The sequence below is a fragment of the Canis lupus genome, chromosome 32, assembly GCF_003254725.2.
Source record: "Canis lupus dingo isolate Sandy chromosome 32, ASM325472v2, whole genome shotgun sequence".
Classification (NCBI taxonomy): Eukaryota; Metazoa; Chordata; class Mammalia; order Carnivora; family Canidae; genus Canis; species Canis lupus.
Window position 1 is genome coordinate 143,810 of NC_064274.1, and position 18,886 is coordinate 162,695.

The 18,886-nt window shown below is 40.8% G+C and overlaps 1 protein-coding gene and 2 pseudogenes across 1 annotated transcript; 1 reads left to right on the forward strand and 2 right to left on the reverse strand.

The window, feature by feature from the left end:
• Positions 1-393: 393 nt before the first annotated feature.
• Positions 394-9,330, forward strand: ODAPH (odontogenesis associated phosphoprotein). Its single transcript, XM_049105040.1, has 2 exons — positions 394-547; positions 7,008-9,330. The coding sequence occupies exons 1-2, from the start codon at positions 481-483 to the stop codon at positions 7,463-7,465; spliced, it is 525 nt and encodes a 174-aa protein (XP_048960997.1). The 5' UTR covers positions 394-480; the 3' UTR covers positions 7,466-9,330.
• Positions 9,331-9,335: 5 nt separating this feature from the next.
• LOC112644406 (ribosome production factor 1-like) lies at positions 9,336-11,459 on the reverse strand (annotated as a pseudogene).
• Positions 11,460-18,269: 6,810 nt separating this feature from the next.
• On the reverse strand, positions 18,270-18,578 carry LOC112644400 (10 kDa heat shock protein, mitochondrial-like; annotated as a pseudogene).
• Between the last annotated feature and the right edge of the window lie 308 nt (positions 18,579-18,886).

Consider the following 18,886-nt stretch of genomic DNA (forward strand, 5'->3'; position numbering starts at 1 on the left):
GGCCTGCGAATAGCGTCTTCAAAACACCTGAGTCAGGAAGCCTTTGGCTAATGCCCTCCCGATCCTGTTTGGCCTTTTTTTTTTTAAGAAAGTAAACTACACAGAGGGAAGCACTGTTGAGTATTTCCTAGACAGATTCTTCTTCTTGCAAAGGGAGATCCACAGAGCAAGTCAAGAGAAGGCACTAATGAGAAAGAAGTTTTGAGGGGATTAAAAGGATAGTGAGGGTGTGGTTGCCCACAATCTGACTCCAAGGGCAGATGAATGATGTTTGGCTGGCATTACAAGAAGCTTCTAGCTGATAAATACTGTCTGGTATTTCCTTGCTTATTTCTTACCCTCACACCGCAAACCCTGATCCCTGTGGTCCACAGTGCAAATGTAAATTACCTGAATCAGGCTGCAGGTGACTCACCAACTCCCCTTTAAAGCAACGTTGAGTTCTTGGGTTCCAAGCAGTGACTGCTCAGGGTAGAAGCCATGACTTACAGACTGTGCTTCTCCTACTGGCTATTGGTCTGCTGGGTGCTGGTAACTGTGGCAGAAGGTAAGGGTTTTGTTTTTATTCTACTGTGGGTCCCTAAATAATAAGTTGTATAGAAAGACAAGATTTGGCACCATAACTATACATAGCCATGAATTGGGAAAAAATTTGTCAGCTGCCATCAGCATGTGTGGTTAAAAGAGAAAGAAGCTAAAATTTATCATCTGAAGATACTGGTTCTAGTCTCAGCCCTACCTATGTGATGTTAGACATACCTAACCTCTCTGACATCAGTCCACTTGTATGGGAAGTAACAGATAGTAATTATTATTGTGGGGGTTATGAGGACCAAACGAGCTATCATGCAAGAAAAGCTCCTCAAGCTTAAAACACTATACTAGTTACTATTGTTGTAAAGCTAACAATTTCCACCCTGACTTACAGCAACGTCCAGCTCTTGTTATCCCCAGCAGCACAGTGATTTGTATGTAGTAGATGTGTAGTCTCTGTTAACTGCTTTAATTCACAACTGGACAGCTGCATACTGGTACTACCAAAGTGAGCATAGATTTCTTTCTCTAAGATTATATTAGATTATATTTCTTCACTGCTCCTATTCTCTTTCCTTTCCCTCATTACAAAATTTCCCAGGTGGCCTGAGCTTTAAAATTGGCTTGCAAATCCCCGGGGAAGATGGGAGGACGAGGAATGAGGGAAAAAGATGCTACAGGACTTGGGTCTAATGTTTCACAGTTCACCTTAGTTCCAGAACTAGCTCCTGCTCAGGGAAGCAAGACCCAGGATCAGACTGGGCCCGCCGGGGGCTCTGCAGGGCTCAGTCAGACCCTAATCATCCCCCAACACTATGTTTGTTCCCTTCTCCCTACGGCTCACATAGACCAGACATGGGAAGAGACACCAGAGCTGCAGGTGAGACCACCAGAGATCACCTGGCCCAACCTCTGTATAAACTCTGGTGATCAGAAGGCAAGGAGATGTTACAAATAATATCACCCCACTCCCAAGATCAGACACCCCAAGCACCACCTGCTGAATGTGACATCTAAAAGAGGCATTGTAAAATAGAAGTAGCCACCTGGTATCTTTCTAGAAAGTAAACCACTCTTCAGGAAACTTTATAAATACGTAGCTGAACAAGCTATATATAATGAAATTGTAGGTTTATTCACATCTAAAAAGCACCAATTCTGGATTTGGCCCATGCTTCCGAAGTCCTTCAACTGTAGCTTCGCTCTATCCAAGCAGCCCTGATTCCTGTTAGTAGCTCACTTACATATGCTGTGGCTCTGCCCTGTCTGGCTGTGTGGGAATGTCCAAATTCACCCTGTCCTCTCTCTCCTCTGTGGCAGCAGCTGTGGCTGCTCCCTCTTCCTGCCTGCACCTGTGCATTGTACTTCTACTTTATGTGATGATGCTTAAATGTCACTATAGTATTGCCCTCACAAAGGCTTTCTTCAGACACACAAATGAAAAATTGTAATCTCCTTCTCTCTGACATCTCTTAATTCTTAGAGCGATTTGTACATCATCCATGGCACATACTGCACTCTGCTTTGTATTACAGATCCAAGTCTTTGTAACACTTCTCGAGGGCTGGTCCTGTGTCTTTACTATCTTTGCATTTGCCAAAGCACTTAACACAGTAGCCTGCACACTGGTGACATGACTGGATTTATAGCACGGAATTGAAATAGGCCTTTGTGACACTTTCTGAGCTCCAAATTCATTCTCTGTAGAATTAAAGATTTAATCAAAATAGCCAGTCGTTCTGTGAGTCTACAAAATGAACTGCATTGCAGCAATTGTGAGTAAATTCATCACAGGACTTATATTCCTATCTGGTTCAACTCTGAAAACACATGAAAATTTTTATATGGTTCCATGTGCCATATAAAGGAAGACCTACATACTTGAACATCATATATAAAGCTTACTTCTCTTAAAAATCAGGACCATTCATTACGAACCAGCTATTGCCTGCCCAAATAACCACAGACTACAGGTAATTGTGTGGGTTTTTTTTTTTTTAAGAAAGGGAACCTCTCATCCTTACTTTTTTTTTAAAGTACTAGTTGTTGGTATGCTATGAATTTCATGTCTAGACTATAATAAACCCACTTAAAATTGATATCCAAACTTCAAGCAATATTTTGGCTTGATTTCTTATACCATAATTTTAAATGTAAGTTATTGAAAGTTTTCTGGGACTGGAATTAAATACTCACTGTACTTCACAAGAATCTACAGAGAGGAACCTTTAACATCTGCTTAGCCATTCATTCAAATTTCTGACTATGTACTGGGCACCACTCTAAGCCAGAGACAACTGTAGGTGCTAGGGACAGAGACGTGGCCAACAGAATCAACAATCCCTACTTTTGTGAAGGTCCTGTTCTTTTTTCTTTTTTTTTTAAGATTTTATTTATTTATTCATGACAGAGAGAGAGAGAGAGAGAGAGAGAGACAGGCAGAGGAAGAAGCAGGCTCCGTGCAGGGAGCCTGATGTGGGACTCGATCCCGGGTCTCCAGGATCACAACCTGGGCTGAAGACGGCGCTAAACCGCTGGGCCACAGGGGCTGCCCTGAAGGTCCTGTTCTAATAACTATATACTTTAGTTCTATCAGTAGCACACAGATTTTATATATAAAGTGTAATCAGATGGGCCCAAGAAACTGGGGCTTGTGTTGATAGAATCTTTCTATAACACTCAAGATGAACAATAACAGTAGCAAATATACACTAAATGTGCATGTGTCAGACATGTTCTTAGCACTTTACATATATAATTTCAGACAATGCAACAAGTCAATGAGACAAGTAGTATTATTTTCTCCATTTCACAAATAAGGAAAAAGACTCAGAAAAGCTAAGGAACCTGTCAATGGTCACAGTTATTAAATGGCAGAGCTCAGGGACCCTGGTTCTAGAGTCTGTGCTTTTAAAAACTATGCTCTTCTGCCTCTCAAAAAATTTTCAATCTGCACTTAAAGATTTGACCTACTTTGGCCTGCTTAAGGTCTCAGAAGGGCTCTCGTCTTTGACATTCAGTGCCTTTGGTGGCATGTCAGTGTGTTACATATTGAGAAGAATTTATTTATAATGATCACATTATCCCTGAGAGGTAGCAAGATGGTAACTTTTGCAATTACAGAAACATGTTTCTCTCAATCAAGCCAATCCCACTGCAGGCACTGTACTAGAGATGAGGAGACAGCAGTCTACAGGATGGTCATGTGGATATTTCAGTGGAGGAAGAATATAACCACTGAATAGTAATCACATGACTGATGAGTATTCTGAAAGTGAACTCCCAGGCTGGTATGAAAGCATACTGCCAAAGGCTTTAAGCCAGCTTCAGGGTAGGAAAGGCCTCCTTGAGGAAAAGAGGCGCAAAATCTGTGCAGGAGTAAGCCAGGTAGAGAGGACAGGAAATGGTGCTTAGGCCTCTGGAACCAACTTTATTATTATTATTATTATTATTATTATTATTATTATTTGGAACCAACTTATTAAAAGCTCAGGCCCATTGATGACTTTTGCCAAAATAGTTCCTGTGGAGTAGAGAAAACACAACCAGATTCCAGACTAAATATGGAGGGAGGGATGAGCATTGAGTTGGAACTGTGTAGACTTCTCTCTGAAGTGAGAGGAATAGGAATCAAAGAAGTTCATGACAGACTACTGAAGTTTTCTTTCTGAAATATGAAGCTAAGTAGTCTACTTAAAAAGATAGAGAGACTTTTGAAGGGAATTCTTCAAATGAATGAAGAAGAATGAGAATTTTGAAGAGGCTTTGAGGAGAATGTCAAAGGTTTAGAAGACAGTGGGAATGGAGCAGAACAAGGAGAAACAAAAGAATGGATGAGCAGTGTCAACTCAGCCAAAGTTGGAGACCATGAATGGCATTAACCTCCTCACTCAAGTGTGTGGCCTTGCCCTATGATAGTTTCCCAAATCAATCCCTAGGGTTCTCACATTTTAGAACACTTGTGCTAACCAACCAGTGACCTGAAATAGTCATCATGTGTCTAGTTCACCAAAAGAATGTAGTTTTATGTGGTCCTGCCCACATTCTTGGGTTGATTACTGGAACAAGCTTGTATCTTGATCTGGACACCTTGGAAATTCCCAGAAGAGAGTACTGAATACTGCTGGACATCCCAGAATTAGGGAAAAGCTTCCTAGCAGGCTCTAACACCCCATAGTCAGTGGGAGGAGTTGGTGAGTAACCTCAGGTTTAAGAAGTGGTTAGTTAGTTGGTTTGTTTCAGCACAGCTGGGACACAGAGTATTGAGTGGCAGAGCTCAGGCCTAGCTAAGTCTGATCTGATAAAAAGTCAAGATGGAGCTTAAGAATAAAGCTAGCTTCTCCACTAGGGCTGGATTCTCATCTTACATAAAGTTTTCATGTTACAAAGGCTCAGAACTGATCTAACTGTGTAGGAGGAAAGAATGAGTGATGTGGGATTTAATCATCTTCTGTGGTTTGAAATATCTTAATCTAGTTTTAATCATAGGATGTGAATACTCAGTAGCCTGGGTAGGTATTAAAGAAAGAGTCAGTATTTCATTCAAGGAACAGACACTCACTCAAGCTAGCTTAAGAAAAGAGTAGAGTAGGGGTGCCTGGTGGCTCAGTCAGTTAAGTGACTGCTCAAGTCATGATCCTAGGGTCTGGGGATCAAGCCCTCCTGCATTGGGCTGCCTGCTCAATGGGGAGCCCACTTCTCCCTCTCCTGCTCCCCCACTTGTCCTCATGCTCTCTCTGTCAAATAAATAAATAAAATCTTAAAAAAAAAAAAGAGTAGAGCTGGAAGTGGAGTGATTACTATATCTCCAAGAACCTTAATCACAGCCAGGCTTCAGAAGGATCAGCCTTGCAAAGTCTGCAAAGTCAAGGAGCAAGGCTCATCACCACTCTGTTACCACATGGTCTCTTGTCTCTTTCTCAGGTCTTCCCATTTTACAGCTTCTCCGGAAAGACCGGCCTCTCTACTTACTCAGCATTCAGATGGCCAAAACCTAACACTCTTGTCCCTGCCCTACACTTTCCACTAATATCTTCCACTAACTGGGACTCTTTGTTGAAATTCTCAAATGAGAATCTGTCTGGTCCCTGGTCAGCCAATGAATGGGCTGAGTGTCTATCAGCAGGCCAATCTGCCACAGGCAAGGATACTTAGGATGGACCTTTTCAGGGCTTGCAAGTAAAACAGAATCTCTAGAAGGGGCTATGCACACAGGCAGGCAAGAAGCATAGCATATACAACCAACAAATCTGAATTCAGTTATTCGAAAGGTCAGAGGAATCTCGCTCTTTGTAAGTGCTTCAGTGATCTCAACTTCCTGTGGGGTTTTTTTTTTCCACACTTCATCTTAGCCAAAAGGCCTAGAAGCAATGAGTTTGTTTTTTCATTGTTGACACTCAGTGGCCCATTCCAGGCTATATTGGTAAGTCTCCAAGAAAGTGAAGGAATAGTTTATGAAGGGAAGCTTACTATTGCATTGTCAATTCAATGGGATGATACAGGTCTATAGAGAAGACCTTGACACTTGAGCTTGACCCAAATTTCTTCTCAGAAATGACTTTCATCCTGGTTCTCAGTGCTCGTTGCCCTGCTGCATGTATATGTCCCTGACTTCCTCTTGAGGGAGTGATTTCACTGCTAGGGGAAGGGAGGCAGACCTCTTGGATTAGCAGCCTTCAGGGGGTGGTTAATTTTATTTTCTTAACATTAGTTCTTTTTCTCCACTGAATTTTTTTATTGTTATAATTTATGAACAATAAAATATACAAATCTTAAAGGTACAGACTGATCTCATTTTACATATACACATATATATGTGTTATATATGGAAACGTGTATATGTGTGTGTAAATATAGATATGTGTGTGTGTATGTGTACCTCCATATCCATGTAACAATCACCTGGATCAAGATATAAAGAATTCTACTTTTTCCACAAAATAACACCTACCCTAACCATAAATTAATTACTTTTAAATGTTTTCTTACCCATAGATTAGTGTTTCCCAGTGCTTGAACTTTATATGAGTGCAATCTTACAGTATGTGCTCTTCTGTGTCTAACTCCTGTTGCTCAACATAAGATCCATGGGATGCCTCCGTGTTGTTGTGAGAGTAATTCTTCTTTTCGTTGCTTGCTTTTCATTGTGTATACACAGTTTGGTTAACCATTCTTCTATTGATGGATACTTGCACTGTTCCCAAGTTCAAGCTAATATGAATAGGGCTGCTTTGAACATTCCTGAAGTAGTCCTTTGTAGGTACATGCACTTGGATAAATTCCCCAGAGTGGGACTGCTGGGTCAGGAGGTGTGTTCATGCTTCATTTTCTTGGACCTTGGCTGTTTTCTCAAACAAGCTTTGAGACATCTCCATTTCTCTCTCTCAATCTTTCTGCCCCACTACCCCCTAAACTGTCTCCCTTCTGCTTCTGTCATGAGGCCTATTTCCTGACTTACATGTTTCTCCTCACAGGACAGAGAGAGGGAGCCACCCCTCCTGGAGGCTCACAAGATAATGGAGGTGCTACAGACTGCCAAGTCTTCACACTCACCCCTCCACCCCCCAGGAGGAACCCGGTGACAAGGATCCAGCTCATCACAAGGCCACTCAAGTATCCCTTTCATTCCTTTCCACAACAAGGGCCTAGAGTCCACATTAGGTTTCCAAACAGACCTTTCCTTCCTCAGAAGTACAACCACTTATTTCAGTTTCGTCCAGGTTTTTGGCCACATGATTGCTTTACTCCTCATTATAAATATTTTCCCAAACGAAGGCTCTGGAGAGGAAGCTCATCTGAGGAAAGCAGAGAGAAAAGAGAAGTCCCAAATATGCTGAAGCCAAAGAAGCCAATGCCTCAGAGAAGATTGCTGCTTTCTTCTTCCAAACTAAAATGCTTGAACTTGAAGATGAAGTATCTTAAACTAGACTAGAAATTGTTCTTCTTGTCAGCAGAGTTTATAGGTTATTCACGTTTGCAAAATGGCAGCAATAATCGCATTACTCTTATCCCCAACTTTTTAAAATCACAGGATATTTGTGCAAATAAAATCCTAAAATAGGTGGTTCCAAGAATTCCTATATATCCTGAGAGACCAGCAGAATCAGTCCTCCCTTCTAAATTAAAGTGAAAAGCATTTAAATACATTGATATAGACCAATGAAGACATTAATGACACCCTTTTACTCACTGGAAAACTTACAGAGCAGGACACATTTACAAAGTGAACTTTAAAGGAAATTACAGAAAACTGAAAGTTTTATTTTATTCTCTGGCAATGGTGTAGATAGTGGTTATTTATTCATTTGGGCCTTTTTAATTGACATAACATTATATTAGATGTTCAATGTGATGATTCCATATTTGTATATATTGCAAAAAAATCACAGTAAGTCTGGTTAACAACTATTACCGTACATAGTTACAATTTATTTTCTTATGAGAACTTTCAAGATCCATTCAGTTTTCTAACAAGAAAAGAATTATAAACATTAAAGCAAAACAAAGTTATGGGGAGACTGACTAATACCTCGAAGGTATCATAAACCAAACTACCTAATTTTAAAAAATTAATTTTTAATTGTAAAATCTAAAGTTACATTAGTATTGACTTTCTAAGCAACCAGCGCAAATTAGTTTGTGTTTCTCACTGTTCGTCACATTATCATTGTACGGATACTAGTTGAGATTATATAGTTCCCTTAAAACTTTCAATATGGTTCTAGGCGCACAAGCCTGATTTAAAGTTTACATGGATGTTCTGGTAACTCCAGAGCTCCACAGACATGAATTCATTCAACTACAGGAACCTGAGGATGCAACAGAAGCAAGCAATCCCACTGACTGTGTTCACCGGGTATCACTGTAGCCATTCCCTAAACAACTGCCTCCTGTCGGTGCCGCTCACCTTGCCTATAACATAAGAACTTGGCTTTTGCATATGATGTCAGTGGTTTACACCAGTTCCTCCCAAGACTTACATGCAAAAGTTGCTGCTGCTGCTTCAACAAAGGAAAAAAGGAACACGGAGACATGAGGATGCTGGGAGTGTTGTCTGGGAAATGGAGAGACTCAGAAAACCACCATGCTGTTCTGCTTTATGAAAAGATAAAAAGGAAAAAAATAGTTTCCTTCACTCACTTCAGAGCAACTTTTCTTATATGGACAGATATTTGCTTTGAAAGTACAGGCTTAAGTAAAATCTGGATTTGAAATTTTCGCTAAGAAACTGTAGTTTGCTTTCTCTCTGATTAATGGGGCATAACCAGAAAAGGGCCAATCTAGGGACACCTGGGTGGCTCCACTGGTTAAACAGCTGCCTTTGGCACAGGTCATGATCCCAGAGTCCTGGGAAAGAGCCATGGGTGAGATGGGGGCGGGAGGGGGGCCCTGCTCCGTTGGGAGCCTGCTTTTCCCTCTCCCTCTGCCCCTCCCCCTGCTCATGTATGTTCTCTTTCTCTCTCAAATAAAATCTTTACAAAAAAATACGGTGATGCTGGGGCATGAACTCCGCACTCCACACCGAGTGCGCTTGAGAGTTTCTCTCCCTGTCCCTCTGCCCCTCCTCTCATTCTCTCTCTCCCTTCCTCACCCCACCCCCAACACCCCCCCACACACAAATAAATAAATAAACCTTAAAAAAATACAGTGACGCCTAGCAAGGTCATTGACTCAAGGGGAAGATAGTTTTCATCACTAATACCTCAAAGTGAATTTACTTATTAAATATGTTCCTCTTAGCATATAGGTGAGATCTGCTGCTTTTCAAGCAATGGAAGGGTGTGATAACTCTTGCATGCATCTTTTTTTTTTTAAACTCACCAAAATGACTTTTATTTGTATGTGCTACATAAACAGTGAATGGTAATTCATGGCACTTGTTACCTGGTCCAGACATGAAAAGGTTTATGGAACCAGTAAATGACATTTTAAAAAGGATCTTCTGTCATCAATCCAAAGTAGACCTGTTTAGCACAATTCAATACTATTCCTTCAGTATTTTATAAATGGAATTTTCTTCTACTTATATCCATTTCCCGGGGCTTATGGACCCATTCATATTCTCCATATTTAGAATCAAAGGTTCCTTTATGAAGAGATCTTAATTTTAAGGTAAAACGTGGTCCAAGTTCCTGAATTCTCACTTTCTTTTCACTCTTGAATATGTACCTATGAAATCTGAAGAATATATAGTCCCGTTGATTATGGAATGTGGCAACTTGCCTCCCAATAAATTGAGGATTATGGGGAAAGAGAGATGCAAACATACGTCCAACAGAATGACCCAGCCTCATAGTAAAGTTATTCAAAATTACTTCAGGTATGTGTTCTGTAGGGTCCTTGCCTCTTCTCTTAATTTCTTTACGCAAACGAACAAGTGACTCAGAATTAATCCATTTGGTATTTTACGATCTTCATTAATAACTATCGGATCTGTGAAATCTCTTGAAATGCACCGTGGAATAATTTTTTTCAAAGCCAGTCCTCTTCTGTCATAAACATGTGAGTTTGGTATAACTGCGGAGAGCTGGTCCAGAGCCGGACTGTTCTCCCATGAGGTCTATCTGATGTTGTGATGAGAATCTTGGGAGAAGTTTGTCTGTTGAAGATGCAAATTCATCTGCAGCTGCATCATAAGCAACCTCTTCATCATTAGGATCTACTATAGTTTCATCATCTACTCGCTGGTTGTCCATGGTCTTTGGTATAGGCTTTGGTGGAGCTTCATCACCAAGAGCTTCTCTCTCTTTTTTAAGTTTTTTCTTAATCGCCAACTTTTCCTTCCGCTGCTGCTGTTTCCACCGCGTGAACATTAAGTGTCGCCGTCGTTTGTTCTTAATTTCCGAAATGCTGAAGCCTGGGGGAAGGGCAGCCGCTTTCGGAGGTTGGACCCCACTTTGCGTCGCTCCATCCTCAGCGGCTGCAGCCTCCTGGGGCTCCTCGGCGGACGCTTTGCGCTTCAGGCTCTTCCCACGCCTTGGCCGTGCTGTTTGCTGGTCTTGGCGTCTGTCTTGCTTGCATCTTTTACCTTGTGACCTGAACAGCGTACGCAAGTCCAAAGTTCCAAGTATGCTAAAGAGGCATAACCAGAACCTAATCATCAGACAAACCCAGACTGAGGAACATTAACAAAACACTTGCTATGTGATCTTTAAAAACACAGATGTTGTGGTAGACAAAATTGAAAGGAGGTTAAAGGGACGTGAGGGGCACCTGGCTGGCTCAGTTGGAAGAGCATGTGACTCTTGATCTCAGGGTGGTGAACTCAAGCCCCACATTAGGTATAAAGTTTACTAAAATAAATTAAAAAGAATAACAATAATAGAATAAGGGACATTAAAGAGACATGACAATTAAATGTAACATATTGTCCTGGAAGTGGGAAGGAGAGAGAGAGATTGTCAGGAAAGATATGATTGGGACAACTGGTAAAATTTAATGTGGACCATGTGTGTCAGTGTTTGAATTTTCTGAATAAGAGAACATTCTTACATAAAAATATGAAGTATTTGAAGGTAAAGGAGTATAGTTTCTGCAACTAAATCTCAAATTATTCAGGAGGCAGCTGAACCAGGAGAGGAAGGACACACAGGCTACATGGGGTCTGCTACTAAATGATTGGCTTGTGGCGCATTAAAACACTGGGGTTTGCTAAGCTCTTATTTAAAAATGAAAAATTCGGAAGAGCTGACTTATTTTATAAATGTTACCTTATGGTATTTGGAAACTTATTTGACGAGGTGTGTTAGTTTTCTAGCACTGCTATGATGAAATGCCACAGGCTGAAAGGTTTAAACAATGCAAATTTACTTTCTCACAGTGCTGGAGGCTGGAAGTCCAAAAGTCAAGGTGTCAAGAAGATAAGTTTCCTCTGAGGCCTCTCCCCCTGGCTTGTAAATAGCAGCCCTCTCACTGCCTCTCCACATGGTCTTTCTTCTGTGTGTGTGTGCCTGGTGTCTTTCCTGGGTGTGCACATTTCCTCTTCCTTTTTTTTACAATTTATTTTTTTATTTTTATTTTTTTTTATTTTTTATTTTTTTTTAAATTTTTATTTATTTATGATAGGCACACAGTGAGAGAGAGAGAGGCAGAGACACAGGCAGAGGGAGAGGGAGAAGCAGGCTCCATGCACCGGGAGCCCGACGTGGGATTTGATCCTGGGTCTCCAGGATCGCGCCCTGGGCCAAAGGCAGGCGCCAAACCGCTGCGCCACCCAGGGATCCCTACAATTTATTTTTTTAAAGATTTATTTATTTATTCGTGGAGACACACAGAGAGAGAGAGAGAGAGAGAGAGAGAGAGAGAGGCAGAGACACAGGCAGAGGGAGAAGCAGGCTCCATGCAGGGAGCCCGACGTGGGACTCGATCCCGGGACTCCAGGATCACGCCCTGGGCCAAAGGCAGGCGCCAAACCGCTGAGCCACCCGGGCTGCCCACATTTCCTCTTCTTAATAAGATTACCAGTCAGATTGGATGAAGGCCCTCTCTAAAGTCCTCATTTTAACTTAAATCACCTCTCTAAAGTCTCTATATCCAAATATAGTTACATTCTGAGGTACGGGGGCAGGGGGGTTAGCACGTCAATATATGAAAGTTGGGGAATAAATTCAGCCTGTAATAGAAGGTATCCAATGTTTTTTTTTTAGGTATCCAATTTTTGATAGCAGTTAACTACAAAACTCCCAGAACAGCTGCATAATCTAGGGAAAGCTGGCTTTGATTCTAAAGAAGAGTGTTGCAATGCTCAGGTACTTTTATACATAAATAAAAAAATAAAAGAGAATCAACACTTTCCTGTTTTAAGCACAGAGTATATTTGGCTTCTTTTTATAATAAAATGTAAATATCAGGCTCCTACTAGAATCTCTAAGATTGTGCTAAACAGCAGAGAGACAAAGGAACCTAGGATGAGAGATAGGAGAGAGAGAGGACACAACCGAAACAATGTATTGGGGGCAATCAGTTCTATGTACCTCAGCAACTCCTAGGGTCAGCACTTTGTAAAACCACTGAGTCATCCTGAAATAGCTCTCAACTAGAAACACAAAGTCTATTACCAGTAGAATGGATGAATATATTGTTATTGTATCATATACTGGAATACCACGCAGCAAGGCAAAACAATGGATCGCCGCTTCACACCATAACATCAATGAATCTCGCAAGTTCATGTTGAGTCAAAGAAGTCACATACAAAAGAATACATATGATAAGATTTCATTTATATGAGATTCAGGAACAGGAAAAACTGACGCATGGTGACAGAGGTCAGACTAGTGATGACTTTTAATGGGTTGTGGGCTGAGTAAAGGTAAGAGGCGCCCTGCTGGGGAACTGGAAATATTCCATACCGTGATATGGGTGAGGTCACACAGGTGTGTACATTTTTAAAGATTCATCAAGGGGCACCTGGGTGGCTCAGTGGTTGAGCATCTGCCTTTGGCTTAGGGCATGATCCCGGGGTCCTAGGACTGAGTCCCACATCAGGCTCCCTGCGAGGAGCCTGCTTCTCCCTCTGCCTATGTCTCTGTCTCTTTCTGTGTGTCTCATGAATAAATAAATAAAGTCTTTTAAAAAAAGATTAAGCTTTATGCTTAAGATTTATGTATCTTGCTATATGTAAGTTATCAATTAAAATTTTTTAGTGCCACAGTGTAAAAGAAATCATATATATATATACTAATTATAATTGTAGATTTGTTTCTTAAGCAAGCATTCAAATATTCTATTGACTGGTAGTTGGTAAGCTTGTATAAAGTAATACTTCATAAGTATTCTTTGATAAGTCAAAGAAAGACAAATACTGTATAATATCACTTATATGTGGAATCTTAAAAAACCAAACTCTGAGACACAGAGAGTAGAGTGGTAGCTACCAGGGTCTGAGGGGTAACCAGGAAAATGGGGAAATATTGCTCAAAGAGCATAAACTTCCAGTCATAAGATTAACACATTCTGAGCATCTAACATACAGTATGGTGATTATAGTTAATAATACCATATTATAGACTTGAAGGTTGCTAAGAGAGTAGATCTTAAGTATCCACACCGCAAAAACAGAACTGGTAATTATGTGACAGGATGGAGATGTTGGCTAACACTATTGTGATAACTGTACTGCAACATATGTCAGATCACCATGTTGTACACCTTAAACTTACACAACTATAGATGTCAATTATATCTCAATAAATGGGGAGGGGAAGCAATACTTCACTGAAATATCACCTCAAAACAGTAAGCAGAAGACTGCATACTTTTGAGTATGTACCAATAAGCATTTGTCTTTTCCAGCTAAGGCAAATTTAAACCAGAGTAATTTGACAGCCTTAAATATAACCCTATACTTCATACAGTTGGCTAGCCAAAGAACCACAAAAAGCCTTTAGCACACATTCCAAACAAAATATCTCTCGCAATTTCAACATTGGAAATTTACGATAAGCATTATTATTACAACAGTAGCAGTTCAATGATTTGTACAGAAGGGCTCATGACAAAGTGTTATGAAACCTCCAGACAGAGATGTCCAGATCCTTCCCCTAGCCTGCACAACCTGGCCTCCTTCTCCTCATCCCCAGACTCTTCCTCTCTGACCGCATCCCCTATTGCTCTCTTCCTTTCTCTGCTCAGACATACTGCACTCCTCACACAAACCAAGCACACTCCCTCTTCAAGGCTGCACCCTTGCTGGCCTCTCCTTCTCCACATTGGTCCTTCCCTCACTTATTTCAGGACATTCATAAAATGCCACTTCTCTGCTCCCCGGTTACACTATCTAAATGTGCAGGCACAGACCCACTTCCTCACCGTGTTCCCAGCTATATTTTTATCCCTGGCAGGAATCACATTCAATTACTCTAAATGTATTCTAATTTATCTTTTTTATTACTTGTCTTTCATATAAGAAAATAAGCTCCTTAAAGGCAGTGATTTGTACCTATTGTGTTCACTCCTATTGTGTCCAGGACTTAAAACAATACCTGCATATTATAGGAACTCAGTAAAAGTTTGATCAGGGGAAACCGCAGGATTTTAAAGTCTTCTCCAGAAAGAAAGAATTTCTAGTAAGGAGAAGAAAAAACCCATATACATTCCTCCCCCTTTCCCCCAAAAAAGGGGGAAAAAAAGTTACTGCCACCCATGCATACTTCTGACCTTCTTTTAGGAATTTTAACATGAATATTCCTCTGTTTTACCATAGATAAAATTTATCTCTTCTGGTAGTTTGTTAGAGAACGGGTCAGAATGGCAACCAGAAATAGAGAATCTACCAATTTAATTGCTCACTCATTTTGTAATTTTTTTCAGCAACATCTGAAAATTAGCAACATCTATCACTTTATTTTAAAAGATTTTATTTATTTATTCATGAGAGACAGAGAGACACAGGCAGAGGGAGAAGCAGGCTCCATGCACCAGGAGCCCAACGCAGGATTCAATCCAGGGCCTCCAGGATCGCGCCCTGGGCCAAAGGCAGGCGCCAAACCGCTGAGCCACCATAGCTGCCAGTGTCTATCACTTTAAAAAAAATCTAAGTCCCGTCCTTTTTCTAAGGTTTTCCTCCATGCCAAGGCAAGACAGAATGGTTTCCTGGGAGGGCTAATTATCTGAGATGTCTCTTCAAACTTAATTTTTAAATATCTGTTCACTAGACAAGAGAAACTGATTTTCTGACAACAAAATTAAGAAAATCTTGGTTCATGTTTTAAACAGAAGGTTTGGGCAGCCCAAGTGGCTCAGCGGTTTTGGCCCCGCCTTCAGCCCAGGGCGTGATCGTGGAGACCCGAGATCCAGTCCCGTCGAGCTCCCTGCATGGAGCCTGCTTCTCCCTCTGCCTGTGTCTCTGCCTCTCTGTCTCTCTGTGTCTCTCATGAATAAATAAATAAAATCTTTAAAAAATAAAAAAAAATAAACAGAAGGTTTATTGCATGTTCTGTACATAGTAAATCCTTTCATTTCTTTAGAAATGTCTTTCAAAATTTCCTTCACTTGGAGAATCAGATTCCCACCCTCATTCAGAATAGAGGTAGATTTCATGCAGTAATTATGATAAAATTCTATTCGAAACATGTTTTAAAGTTTTGATTCCATGGTGGCAAAGTATTAGTTTTTCTATAGTTCCTTCTCAGTTTTCTTTGCTGATACTTTTCTCAAATCAACATATTGAGAAGGACAATAAGGACTTAAATTTTAGACACAAAATAGATGGTTTATTTCTCCTAAACAACATGCTCTACACTATTTCAAGTTCAGAGTTTTAGTGGACTGACCACTGACTTATACATACTAGGAAACTGACATCAAGGTTGTACCCGTATCTGGGGATGTACCATGCTAACTCCCCATGCTACATGACAATAGAAATAGCCAGGCCAGTGTGGACTTACACATTTCCATTCATTGTGAACATTGGCTTACATTTTGCTGTTTGTGCAGAAACCATACTTGAAAATCATGCTTCTGGTGAATCACAAAATGTTCTGAGCCCTCTTCGGATTAGCACTCTTAGAGGTGGCCCGGTCAGCTCTCCTGCTGCTCTGCTTTTGCCCTTCTGCTCACATTTCATCGCTATGAGGCAAATTTAGTCTCATAACTCCCCAACTACTTTTTCTTTTACTCAGGATTTTCAGTGAAATCCACAGCACTCCCCCACCAACCTATCCGCCTAGCCTTCCTCCACCCACTGCTTCTGCCTTCTGACCTCTGAATCATCAAGCCACCTGCTGACATCAGGGCAACACTGACCGAGGCCAAATGCATAGGTCTCTTCTGCTCCCATCTTGCTTAAACCCCTGGGATGGAACTACTGGATGGACTATCAATGTCCACTAGAGTGCGCTGCTCCCTTGGCTCTACCATTTGAGGGACCATGGATCACAGTTCTTAGCTGCCACCCCTTTGGTTCAAATAGGTTAAGAACTCTTTAAAAATGGAAAAATAAGGCCATTTATTGCATGGGCAAAAAGAACAGATAATACCCCTCAGGTAAAGTTCATCATAGAGTTTAGCATTTTTGCCCTTGTGAAGGATGTGGCTTAGAGTGAATGTTGACTACAGTGAGTGGGGCTTCACTGCCACCTCCTGGACGGTGACTTGGCAGCACTGGACAAACCGGGGCAGAGCCAAAGGAGTAGAGTGTCACCTTAGTGAAATGGATTTAAAGCCAACTGTAGTAACTCCGAGCTCAGAACTTTCATAATTCTCCCTAAATGATTCCTGTCCACCCAAACAGAACTGACTTCTCCCTCAACCTCTACCCTAGAAAGGAGATGTGCTTACTTATCTCTCACCAACTTATTTCTTCTCAGGACCCAACAGAAGAATGGGGACCCAACCACCTTACCTAAAAAGACAAGTGTATTTAAAAATACATTCTGGGGGATCCCTGGGTGGCGCAGCGGTTTGGCGCCTGCCTTTGGCCCAGGACGCGATCCTGGAGACTCAGGATCGAATCCCACGTCAGGCTCCTGGTGCATGGAGCCTGCATCTCCCTCTGCCTGTGTCTCTGTCTCTGCCTCTCTCTCTCTCTGTGACTATCATAAATAAATAAATAAATAAATTTAAAAAAATTAAAAAAATAAAAATACATTCTGCTGGCTGGCATTATGGAAGACAGTATGGAGGTTCCTCAAAAAATTAAAAATAGAACTCATGTGATGCAGTAATTGCATTACTGGGTATTTACCCAAATAATACAAAAATACTAATTCAAAGGGATACATGCATCTCAATGTTTATTGCAAGCATTATCTATAATAGCCAAATTATGGAAGCAACCTAAGTTGCATACCCACCAATAAATGAATGGGCAAAGAAGATATGGTGTATATATACATAATGGAATAAAACTCAGCCATAAAAAGAATGATATCTTGCCGTTTGCAACAACATGGATGGATCTAGAGAGCAGCATTAGCTAAGCAAAATAAGCCAGTCAGAGAAAAACAAATACTACATGATTTTACTCATATGTGGAATTTAAAAAAAACAAAACATATGAACAAAGTGGGGGGGGAGAGAGACAAAGCAAAAAACAGACCCTTAAATAGAGAACCAACAGAGGGTTACTAGAAGGGAGGGAGGGGGATGGATGAAATAGATAAAGGGGATTAAGTGTGCACTTATCATGATGAGCACTGAGTAATATATAGAAGTGTTGAATCACTATATTGTACACCTGAAATGAATATAACACTGTATGTGAATTACACTGGAATTAAAATAACATTTTCAGAAAAAAAAAAACAAATACATTCTGCTGGCTGGGTTGTATTTTCCCAGTACAAAATAATTTTGATCTAAAATACAGCTTGAGGGGCACCGGGTAGCTCAGTCCATTGAGCATCCAACTCTTGATTTCAGCTCAGGCCATGATCTCGGGTCATAGGATCAAGCTCCCAGCTCAGCGCAGAGTCTGCTTGTCCCTGTCCCTCTGCTTCTGCCCCGACTCTTTCTCTCTCTTTCAAAAAAAATAAATAAATAAAATATTTAAAATATAGCTTGAGCTGAATTATATTATCTAAATCCAGTGTTTGCCTTTGTTTTCAGTAAGTAGAAAAAACATTCACATAGGAAAATCTCTAAAATTCAAGCTATAATCTACTTTTATTTATTTATTTATGTATTTATTTTTGGATACCATTAGTTTATTATAAAAGAGAGACATGAAAATTATTTACATGATGAAAGATTTCACAACTTCACTGGAATGCGCAGCTTCACTTCATGCCATTTTAGTAATGATTTCGGTCCACATACTTTCTGAGAATGTCACCATCTCTAAATAAGAAATAATCCTTATCTGGAACTACTTTGGTGCCTCCATACTCTGGGAGAATTTTATCTCCAACTCTCACACTAACTGGTTGAATCTCTCTACCCTTTCCTTTAGAACCTGATCCAACAGCTACTACTGTTGCTTGCAACACTTTTCCTTGAGATTTTTCTAGACGCATAATACCTCCTTTGGTTACAGTTTTAGCTCCACTCCTTTCAACTAAAACTCAAAGAGGGGAAGAAACTCTAAACGCTTGCCCTGCCATGACTCTGGCCACCACAATTCCTACTTTACCTTTTTGTTTTGTTTTTTTAAGATTTAATTTATTTATTCATGAGAGACACACACACACAGAGAGGCAGAGACACAGGGAGAGGGAGAAGCAGGCTCCATGCAGGGAGCCGGATGCGGGACTCGATCCAGGGACTCAATCCGGGGACTCCAGAATTACGCTCTGGGCCCACGGCAGGCACTCAACCGCTGAGCCACCCAGGCATCCCTGTACTTTACCTTTCTAAAAGGCCTTTAACATCGTTTATTCACAGAAGGAGGAAACCAAAAGGCTAATAAATA

What these genes read in the sequence shown, in the direction of transcription:
- ODAPH (XM_049105040.1), top strand. Translation starts at nt 481, where the DNA reads ATGACTTACAGACTGTGCTTCTCCTACTGGCTATTGGTCTGCTGGGTG. An exon ending in GCTGGTAACTGTGGCAGAAG is followed by an intron (nt 548 to 7,007) that starts GTAAGGGTTTTG and finishes TTCTCCTCACAG; the next exon opens with GACAGAGAGAGGGAGCCACC.